Here is an 11,040-nt window from a genome sequence, read left to right as displayed (position 1 = left end):
CTATTGTGTGCCATACCTTGTGCTAGGGACTAGGGGGGAAAAGCATTATTCATAATATTTAGGTAGGCTTGAGAATTGAATTGTTTTTTCGAGGTCTAGGGATATAGCTGAGTGGTCGAGTCTTTTCCCGGCATGTACAAGAACCTGGGTTCAGTACTCAGAGTAGAAAACAAATAGAATTGCTAACTTTAGCTAGGCATGATTGAGCACATAAGACCAGCCTAGGCTATCGGACCCTGTCTTAAAACAAACAAAGAGACAATTGTTTTTGAGAAAAAGAATTCAAGGTTCCAACAGCGAGGGGGGCACAGGCTGCTAGAGTAGGACAAGGGGGACGTAACTATGGGACTCTGAGCTGGCCTTTTAGAGGGAGCCTTCTCCTTGCAAAGAGAAGTGGGGAGAACTGGAGCTTCTGCGGGCTTGTCTGGAGCCAGGTGCTGAAGAGTCCTGGGTGGAGAAGTACAACAGCAGTGGTCAGCACTGAGCTTAGCGGGAAAGCAACCTCGATCATGGTCGCTTGTTCTCTCACATAGACATGACGGTCTCGACTAGGAGGCCCATCTGTGGCTCCTGTGGTCAGATTCTATGACCAGGATAAAACAACCATCTGTGGCTGCAGTCGGGACCCTGGACCAAATCCCAACAAGAGATCAATAAGGGGACAAAGTTGAGATGTTTTCCAGGGGATGAGCCCAGGGGAGAGACTGAAGCCAATGGGGTCCTGTGGGTCTTGCATCAATGCCAGGAGTCAGGGGATCTGCTATGAAGAACCTCATTGGCAGAGAAGGTATGTCCAGTTTCCCCAGGGATCATCTCTGGATCTTCTAGCTTGACGGGCGGCCCTGAGATGGGAGTACCAGGAGAGGGAGGGAGGGCCAGGAAGCTGTGCCTTAGTTTTCCTCAGTTCCTCGGCCTCCAGGCTTCAGCTTCTCCAGGGTTCTGGTCACAGTAGACAGGCTGCTACGAGCTCCTGGATGAGACAGCAGGATGGAGATGCCTGAGTACAGACGCCTATTGAGTTGTCAGGTCTGAGAGCCCCAAAAGAGTGGGGTCAGAATGCTCCGGGACCTAGGGCAGAGCTGGAGCAGATGGGGAGGTGGGGAGCCCTAGGGACCGAGTACAGGGTAAGGAGGGCAGGACTCAGGAGCTGATGCTTGGCTTCAGTGCTGGCCTCACTGCCTCCTAGCTGTGGCCTTGGATGTGCCGTGAAACCTCTCTGCCTCAGTTGCCCCATAAAAAAGCAAACAAACAATGACGTTTACTGTAGCACCTCCCTGCATGTGGTTGTGAGAACCAAGCTGTGTGTAAAATGGCTGGGACAGCATCTGGAATGGGTCCTTCCGCCCAGTAAGCACTGGGGGCAGGACACATCAACATATGAGGCTGGGTTGCCTTGGAGACATTCCTCCCTGGGGTTTCCCAGTGTAGAGGACAGGGTCAGGAGAGGAGAAAATGCCCGGTTTCAGGTGTCATTGCCAAGAGTCAGACTCCAGCCCTGGGTGCAGAGTGGAGTAGCCAGCGCATGGGGCCCAAGGGGTAGGAGAAGGAAAGCTGGGGGCCCTGCATCTCAGTGTCCATGCAAGGCCCAGTAGGGAAGCCCCAAAGACAAATTGCACACAAGGAAGCTGACCCATCATCACTGATTCCCTGGTCTGGGGACTCCTCCCTGACTATGACTGTCAAGGCTCCTCCCAGGAGCTATAAGGCTGCCCAGCCAGACAGCAGAGACAAAAGATAGACTCCAGAACTTCAGACACTTACCTTCCTTATTGCTGCTGTTGTTAGACCTTCCCTCCCCATGGTCTGGTCCTGAGTTAGGATGAATTCTTAGGTTTCCTGCAGGACGAGAACATCCCCAATTCCCATTTACTGGGCCATTCCCAAATCCAGCCCGGTTTGAGACAGGGAGTTCTTCTTGCTGCCTAATCTCCATCCAGGACTGTCTCCAATCTACTGCATTCCTCCACATCTCCCGTATTATCTGGCTGGTTTGGGGAGGGGCAGGAGAAATGAGTCCTTGAAGGAGGTGGCAGTGGTATGTATGTATGTATGTATGTATGTATGTATGTATGTATGTATCTAGCTAGCTATCTAGACAGGTTTTCTCTGTATAGCCCTGCCTGTCCTGGAACTCAATGTAGACAAGACTGGCCTTGAACTCACAGAGATCAGCCTGTCTCTGCCTTCCTAGTGCTGGGATTAAAGGTGTGTGGCACCACTGCTCAACCCTGGGGTGGTAGGTTTTTAAGGAGGGAACTATGGATATGTGGAGTTACACAGGTCTGAGGATGTTGGAAGTCTGGGTGTAAGTTGTGGAAGTGATGGGAACTATAAAGAGGTCGTGGGACCCAAGGAGAGGTAGGGGGTCTTTATGGGGCTTGGGGGTGAGAATGCCATCTGTAGATATTGGAGACTTTGGGGAGTGACAGATTCCTGAGGTTTAGCTGTGTCTGCTCAGGCAGCTGGCTGGAGTCTGCTACTCTGTAGCCATGGTGACACTGGCACAACACACACACACTCACATACACACACACACACACACACACACACACACACACACTCCAGTATGCAGCCAGGAACAGTCTCACACATGGGCATGGTCAGTGACAGTCACTCATAGGTTTGCACACAAAAGGTATTGCACTGTACTTGTCAGAGAGTCTGTGGGGGGAGGAACCACTCACCTAGAGCAGGTAGGATGTGGTCCAGGTTGAACCGAGCCTTCAGGAAGGGGTAGGCGAAGATGAGGAGCCCTGAGGAGGGACACAGAGAGTGCTGGGGGTGGGTAGTTTATGAGGTGATGTGGGAGGATCAGGACTGTGGGTGTGTAAATGGGAGGTGTGTGTGTGTGTGTGTGTGTGTGTGTGTGTGTGTGTGTGTGTGTCCAGCACTCACATTCAGCCCTGGCTGGGGATTCAGCCTCTATCTGGGGAAGGAGCCACAGGTTTGCAGGCTCCTGGCTCCACTGTTTAGGTGAAGAGCAGGTTGGTTACTTTCCTCCTGGGTTAGCTGACACCAATCTCACTGCCCCCCTCTCCCCCAGCTCTCTTCTCTCTCTAAGACCTCTAAGGTGACCTTCTAGGCTCCATTGCTGCTCTTCCCACTCAGACACGATGTTTAGGAAGCCACAGGCTGGGGTCCTGCCCGCAGACCAAGTGTGTCTGGCACTCAGTGTTTGAAGCTATGCCTGGAGGGCCCAGCCTGGAGCTCCAGGTTCCTCCGGGGCAGTAAGGTGGGGTGAGAGATGGCATTCGACATTAATGGGCCTGACACAATGGAGGAGAGGAGGGTCTTTTGTCTGAGCTATGAATCCTCCCATAAACATGCTCCTTCCTAGTCACACCCAAAGGAGCAGGGTCTCCTTCCTGCACGCTGAGGCTGTAGTACTTACAACTTCCTCTCTCCCCAACCAGTTTTCACTGACCAGGCCTGCCTCCCACCCCTATCTCTCATTTACCTCCCCAGGCCCCTGCTTCCCAGGGAAATCTCCCCCCACCTCAGCCCAGTGCCTGCTCACCAAGCCCAGCGGCACCGAGAAAGATGCCACCCACAGCAGCAGCAGCTTTGGACATGGAGACACCGATGATGATGCTGCCTGCCACCAGGCCGAGGGCCACACAGGCCAGCTGCAGGCAGCGGAAGTCTCTGGTGCTGATGGGGATGTCCATGTAGCTCTACCACGGCTCTGCTTCCAGGCCTCCTGGGAATCTTGGTCTTCTTGGATGGATGCTTCCTTGTTGGAGTGCCACATCCAGGGTGGAAACTTCTGGACCGTAAGTCTCTGGGCTGCTAACTCTGGGGTTTATCTGCAACCTTATCCCACAGTTCTTCTAGGGCCTCCCAGCCTGAGCTTGACTCCAGCACCCCAGCTTACTCTACCTCCTGTGAAGGCCACTCTTGGGGCTCCTGCCTGGCCACATTTCTACTTTGGCCAGGCTTCTAGGGAGGTGGGTCTGCTCCATGGGGTTCACCTCTGTTAGCTACCACCTGGGGAACCTAAGGGAGCTGGGCCTAAGTTCTGCTCAAGACTTTTGTTTCAGTTCTGTGACCCTGCTCAGTTGCCTTGGAGCTTGGGCCTATTAAAGTTTAAAGAAATGCAAGGCAGGGTTGGGGCGGGGAGCCTAGGAATATTGGTTTCTCAGAGGTGCAGGCAGCAAGGTGATGAGTTATTCACGAGCCTGTAATGTGAGCTTCTGTTTGGGTCCCCAGGTTCAATGGTTCCCCTGTTGGTTCCTGTGCAGGAAGACTGGGCTTGTGGCTTTTTTGGTGCTCAGGGGGTAGGGATGTGAGGAGACTCGCCAACTGCATGCTCAAGGCTGACTGCTGGCCTCCACCCCTTGGCCTAGTGGTGAACCTGGAGCCCTGTTTGAAGGCATGGAAGGAGGGGTAATCCTCTAAGTCCACTCTCTTCCCTATCCCTCGCATGCTTCTTTTACTGTCCTGTCAGCTGCTGGCCCTGGAGAGGGCTCAGTCTGAGCCTTGATCTTAAACAGCCCCGTTTATCTTAGGTAGCCATTGGTACCACCAGTTTTAGCTGGCAGTAGGAGGAAAGGCTAAGCCCTGGTGATTCCCGGCTGGGAAAGCAGAGGCAGTAAGTAGTGAGTTAGGGTAGGGTTGGATGGAGGAACTGGGTGAAGTATCATGAAACTGAGATATGGTTGGGACCTTATAGTGTGAGTAGTTTTACTCAGCCTGGCTGACCTAGTCAGTCTGTTTGGAGGATTCACCCAACTGAGCCTGAACAGTAGGAACCCAGTCAAGTCAAGCTTTGTCCTGATTCCTGTCCCTGTCCGAGAGCCTAACTCTAACCCTTGTCATTAACTGCATTCCTGGACCCATATGGATCAAGGTATTCCCAGTCTTAGAGCTTGGGCCTGTTCCCTGCTCTAGCCTGGAGACACTTCCCAAGACCACATACCTTGCACAGAATCCCTTTTCATTGCCCATCTCTTATCACCATGCCTGCAGACTGCACCAGCCTCAAAGTCCCTGGCCTCTACTGTGTCTCCATCCTCAAGCCCTCTCTTTCCCTTTGACCTGAGCATATCTGGCTCTTTCTGCCTAATGAACCATGCTCACCTTGTCCCTTAAGACCCACATGGACAGTCCTTCCTGAGCACACCAGGGCTGCCCTGCCATTCCACCTAAAGGGCTCCTTACCCTTCTTTGTTCTGCCTCTTCTGGAGACTCTGAACTTTGCAGAATGCCGTGGTCACAGAGACCTTGGATACATGACAGAGCTCTGGGCTTGGCCCTGCACTGCCACCTTGAGTCATAAGGGAGGAGGACACCAACCAAGCTCCATTTCTACCAAGTCTTCTCTTGCTGTAGAGTGGGGGAGGAGCTGAGGTCCCAGGGTCACCTGAAGAGAGCCTCAGCTGTAGGACCACAAGCATAGATCGGCCTTCAGACTCTGCAAAGATGGTGCCCCTGATGTCAAGCTTTCCCACTGCCATCTCCATGTTCCCAGGATAAGGCCTGAGTTTTCCTCTAATCTGTCATCAATTTATATACCATGTCCTTGTCATTTGTAAAGCATCTCTGAGAAAGAGTTGTTAAAATAAATGATGATGAATACATGCTCCCTCAGGAGTCTCAACACCATTCACAATGCCTTGCCTCCCACTCACCCTTAAGAGTTGGCATCACTAGAGGTTAGTAGGGTCAGTACAGACGCCTCTCAAAGTCCAAGGCTTGAGGGTGGCTCTCCCACACTGTCATCTTACATCAGGCACTTGTACCAGTTTCTAGACCTCAGACCAGAGGCAGGGGTGGCCAGCCCTGTGAATTTCAGATTCAAGGATGCCCTGCTCTTTAAAACCCAGAGACAGAATTCAAATTTAGACATTTTGTTTGGCAATGTAGATGTGCTGGGGAGATGGTTCCACCAGTAAAGTGCTTGTTGTGCAAGCATGGAGACTTGAGTTTGATCCCCAGGAAAGCATTAAAAGCTGGGCTGGTGATCTGCACTTAATTCCATTGCTATGGAAGGCAGAGAGTTAGGTCCTTGAAGTTTACTGGCCAGCCAATCTAGCTAAGTCAGTAAGTTTCAGGACCCACAAGAAACTTTGTTTCAAAAACCGAACACAAAAATCCAGGATGGATGGCCCCCTAGTAGTAACACCTGAGGTTGATCTCTGGCCTCTCCATGCATGCACACATATGGGTACATGCATAAGTGCACACACACACACACACACACACACACACACACACACACACACACACACACACACACGGAGAGGCTCTCCTATTCTTTCTTCAATGTGTTCACTAGACAGTGCCTTAGGAAAATACATGATGATCTGAGTGATTTGCTTGAAGTTATAGAAGAGTTTCAAGGAAGCGGTTTGTGGAAGACAGTGAGTTGCAGCAGCCCAAGTTCTATGAGTTCCTAGTCCTTCCAAGTACCAGAGTCCTTCTCACGGGAGCATGGGTTATCCTGAAGCCATAGGACTCAGAGCACAACTAAGCCATGGCACACACTAGGTCCTACCATAGCTTCTCTCTAGTCTCCCAGAAAGGCAAGGGCTGAGAGTGTGTATGTCTAAGTGGTGTCTGCTGTGGGGAGTGTCTGCTATGGAAGTGTCTAACTAGGGATGGTGTCTGTGGATGCCCTTTGTCAGAATTGCCGAGCGTGGGTTGAGTATGAGGAAGGAGAGTGGTTGAACAAGCCCCAGCTTGGTTTGGTTCTGTTTATTTTCCACGAAGGGTGAGAACCCTGGAACAGAGTGTGATTAATTTACTGGTCCCCTGGGGGACGGCAGTTTTCTTGGATGGTTCAGAAACTGAAGTCAGGGAAGCAGCTTCCAAGGCAACTGCTACCATGGAAACAAGAATGTCAGCTTTGTAGGGACCTTGATGCTAGGGTCCCTCCAGACCTGAAGCTGCTGGAGTAGTTGGCATGAGACCAATGTAATCTGTCTGTGCAGTTGGGTCTGGTGAGGGGAAGTAGACCAGGAGGGAGAAGACCCCCCCCCAGAGTTCAAGCAGGTGGACATGTGAAGCCCCAAGACTTGATTATCCCATGGCCAGGTTGAACTAGTACTGGGGCTAGACCAATGTCCTCTAGCTAGATCTGAGAAACGAGGCCTCATGTCTGAGACACTCTCTTCCAAAGATGGAAGGCCTGCCAGAGGAAGTGCAGAGACATGAATGTCGACAGCCTCTGTCAGCTCCTTGAAGCTGCCTCCCTGAAGACTACAGCCCAGTGTGATCCCTAGAGCTGCAAAGCTGGCTTTTACCATCCCAAGCATCAACATCTGGACAAAGCTCCACCATCCAGAGCTCCCTCAAAGCATTCACCACACTTGTCTCTATCCAGCAGAGCCAGGACATCCAAGACACCCCAGTGAGTGGAAGTACAAAACAGACTAGACTTCCAGGACTTCCAGCTTCCAATAGCAGGCTTTTCCCTGTCCCCACAACTGCCCCCATGCTGTGACAGGGACCCCAGCACAGAGTGGCAGACAGAGCAGCCTCTCAAAATAAGGATCTCAGGGGCCAGAGGTCTGACTCATCTCAAATTCAGATCATTCTGTGTACTGCATGGGGGCTCTCAGAGGTCTCCGTGGGCAAGAAGAGGGCAGCTTCTGTCCAATCTTGGTGTTGTAGCTTTATTAATCCCACTCATGAGACAGGATAAGTAGAACCAAGACAACCAAAGAGGATGGACCATCCTTCTGGATGCATCTGGAACACATGACCCTTCGTCTTCATTACTTTGTAACGTTTACAGCTTGGTGAGCTAAACACCACTGTCCCCATTTAGAGCTAGAAAACAAACTCATAAGTAATTTGTCCAGGAAACAAAGCCATGAGTGGCTGAGCTGGGACTTGGACCAAAGCAGCAAGGCTCTTGGTTCTAAGCCTCTGGAAGGAATTCAAGTCTCACCATTCATTCCTAGCTCTACAGCTCTGGGCCATGGACTTACTTTGTCTGCCCGTTTTTCATGTCCAGTGGGATAAAACAATACTATGTACCCATAGGACAGTTGTACAAATGAAATGCCTGTAAACTTCTTGGAAGGGGCCTACTACTTAATAAATGTAGCAAATTTAACAATTGCTAGCAAAGCTGAAGCTGACAAGCTAGGCGATGATAGCACACACCTTTAATCCCAGCACTCAGGAGGCAGAGGCAGAGAGATCTTTGTGAGTTCGAGGCCAGCCTGGTCTCAGAGCAGGTTCTAGTATAGATTCCAAAACTACACAAAAAACCAACCAACCAACCAAAAACAAAAAACTCCTGAAGCTGGCATACTATCATTTAAACAGCTGACCCAGGGAGAGGACCTCACTATGTGGGCCAGTGTGAGGAGGTTGGTGGGAGGGCACAGCTTGAGCAAAGGCCAGAGGGATGAAAGCCTGGGGTCTTGGGCTGCAGCAACACTGGGGATGGTGATGGAATGTACATGATCTAGGAAGGGCCTGAAGACATCTTTCTATGGGGCCAATCTGCAGAACTGACTAGGCCAGAGTTTAAGTCCACAGCTAGAATTCATTTCTGAGTTCTGGGTGTCCAAGGGTTTGGAGCCTTTGGGCCATTCTGCAAACCTGCTTTTCTAGCTGGCCTCACTACAGGTGGATGAAGGGATGCAAAGGGAAGACTGTCAACCATGCCACCACAATGTGCATTCATACTATGGGATAGCTGGTAGCCCATGACCTGAGCCCATCGACTCCTTCTTGACACCTCCTTGGTCTCTAGTCTGGCTGTGGGTGGGAGGCACCATTTCTCTTTGTCATCAACTCTGATAGGACAAGTACAGTCTGGGCATTCAGCAGGTCCTCAATAAAGGCATAGTAATGCTTTAGACAGAGAAGTATGGTCTTTTGTGGGTGGGTACAAGGTCATCTATCACAGCTCCTTTTGAAGGCTGCTTGTGTGATAACTTTGACCCAACTGCAACTGTTAAAAAGCAAAGTCACTTATTGTAGAAGTGATGTTTAATGAATTTCTTTTCCTCATCTACAAACAGAAAAGCAAAACTCTCCATGTCACGTTGGGGATCAAATGTGCCATTATATTTGGGAATCCTTCCTGTAATCTCACTAGGCTCAGCCCCCATCCTGGAGGTCTGCCTCCTCTTCAAGTCTGCAGTTGAAGAAAGGATCACCAAGGCTGCCACAGACAGAATTTTAAATTATTTATTAAAACAAACACAAAGTAAGAGAGAATTTTGGTGATTGTGGTTGACTAATATGTATATCACGTATGCAAATCTGTTTTCTTTACATGACCCCACAGCACATCTGACAATGGCTGCACTTCCATGTAAGGGGCAGAGGGCACAGCATCCCTCAGAGCAGGGCAGCAGGGCTGCCTGTGACCTAGCTTCATCTCAGGCAAACAGGCTAACTGCCCTGGGTTTGCACCTGTTTCCACAGAAGACCTGGGAGAAGGCAGCAGCAGACGAGGACACCATCTCTAAAGAGTTCGTCATGGTAACAGCTTAAAATCAGTTGGGACTGTGGAGAGGAGGGGATTAAAACTCAAGCATGTGGAGACCCTGCTTGGGGAAGTTCATGGACTTGCAGTGGGAGTTTGAAGTTCTATGCTTGCTGGAAGAACATGGTTAAAAAAGCAAACATATTTTTAAAAAGAGAAATAATACTGAGTCTAGCAGCAATCCCAAACACAGAAGAGGATGATAAATGAGGAATACATTTCGGTCATGGCAAAGAAAGATTATGTGCTTCTCTGTGCTACAGACTGGAAGACTTGTCTGGCTCCCTGCCCTTCCTGAATTGAGGGGATGGCTTTGCTCGGCCAGGGAGAGGACAGGCAGCGAGGACGTCTGTAGGACAGAGGAAGGTGGATCAGTAGAAGGTGACAGTGCCGGCAGAGAAGAGGCTTGTGTGTTGGCAGCCTCTGTCAGCTCCTGGAAGCCCGGTCCCTGAAGGCTGCAGCCCCAGCAGCCCCCACCACCAGCTGGATCCGGGATCTGCACACTGGGAGCACTTGGAGCCCAGCGAAGAGATGTTCATGCTGCAGGCGATTATGCAAAGTGACAAATGATTGCTTTCCTTTTCAAAGACAACCCCTTTGGAAAAAGCTTTTTCCTCTAAGGACCCAAGGGAAATGGGGGATGGGTGGGAACCCATGGAGCCTTTGTGGATGGAAAAGGCCCGCCTGGAGCTGCAGGGCAGGTCCCCCTGCTTGCTTCATACTTTGACCTCACACATTTCCAGGGGGCATTGCTCGGACACGCCTACAAGATGTGACTGCAGTCGTTCATAGCCCCATGGGTGTTGAGCATAGGTTTGCATCTCTGCTTCGCCCCGCCTGGGCCAGGGCTCGCCTTCGTGCCAGGCGAGACTTGGAAGGAGGGGACAGCTTCATGGAGCAGAGGCCCTCAGCAAGGGCCTCAGGTTCCTCAGCCAGTTCGTTCTCTTCATGCTGAGACAGCTGGCGGTTAAGGGCAATTGCCTCAGCTGCAAAGAGCGTCAGGTCCATGGTGCTGCTGTTTCTGTAGGGGCCAGGGAAGGCACGGGGGAGAGGGCAGCAGGATTGAGATCAAGCAGGCAGGCTAGCAGATGCACCCGCTCACAGCTGGGTCCTACAATCCAGCAGATTTTCCTGGGTCAGCTGCTCTCTCCAAAGCAGCTTTGCCTGGGTTTGGAACCTTGCTTGACTAAGAAGAGAATGGCCTTTGGGCCTCATGGGCTGGACAGTCAGGGCAAATGGCCTCTTCTCAGAGCACCCACCTCCAGGCTCTTCCCAAGCCAAGATGCTGCACTTGTCTCTGTTTTCCTGTGGGCAGGGGCTCTGGAATGGGGCCTGTGCTATTTATCTCTGTGCTCCTAGAACCCAGCCCAGGGCCAGCATCTGCCAGACACTTGGGGTCTGTTGAATAGTCATCTAAGAGGAACCCAGGGTTTGGTACTTGGAGGTACCTGCAACAGCTTCAGTCAGGTGGAAAGCCAGTTGTGTGGAGGGGTGAACTAAGGGAGACTATTGTGGGTAGTTCCTCCTCAGAGCTGCAGTGGTTTAGTGGCCCATGGATGCTGAACATGGGTTTGCACAAGGATGAGTCC

At 51.2% G+C, this 11,040-nt stretch overlaps 2 protein-coding genes across 9 annotated transcripts in view; both read right to left on the bottom strand.

The window, feature by feature from the left end:
* Nucleotides 1-838: 838 nt before the first annotated feature.
* On the bottom strand, nt 839-3,704 carry Kncn (kinocilin). The gene is made up of 4 exons (XM_051188302.1): nt 3,518-3,704; nt 2,685-2,753; nt 1,762-1,869; nt 839-970 (listed from the first exon to the last, which is right to left on the bottom strand). The coding sequence occupies exons 1-4, from the start codon at nt 3,666-3,668 to the stop codon at nt 891-893; spliced, it is 408 nt and encodes a 135-aa protein (XP_051044259.1). The 5' UTR covers nt 3,669-3,704; the 3' UTR covers nt 839-890.
* Nucleotides 3,705-9,136: 5,432 nt separating this feature from the next.
* Nucleotides 9,137-11,040, bottom strand: part of Mknk1 (MAPK interacting serine/threonine kinase 1) — a 39,251-nt gene continuing 37,347 nt past the window's right edge. For 6 of the 8 annotated variants that reach the window (XM_051188493.1, XM_051188496.1, XM_051188494.1 and 3 more), the window contains one exon: nt 9,137-10,472. In XM_051188493.1, the coding sequence (XP_051044450.1) occupies nt 10,238-10,472 (235 nt within the window). In that variant the 3' untranslated portion in view covers nt 9,137-10,237. The remainder of the gene's footprint in view (nt 10,473-11,040) is intronic. The other 2 variants (XM_051188498.1, XM_051188500.1) reach the window with 2 other exon arrangements.

This window comes from Phodopus roborovskii, unplaced genomic scaffold (genome assembly GCF_943737965.1).
Source record: "Phodopus roborovskii unplaced genomic scaffold, PHOROB, whole genome shotgun sequence".
Lineage (NCBI taxonomy): Eukaryota > Metazoa > Chordata > Mammalia > Rodentia > Cricetidae > Phodopus > Phodopus roborovskii.
The sequence above is the reverse complement of the archived record's forward strand: the minus strand, read 5'-3'. Positions and strand labels throughout refer to the sequence as shown.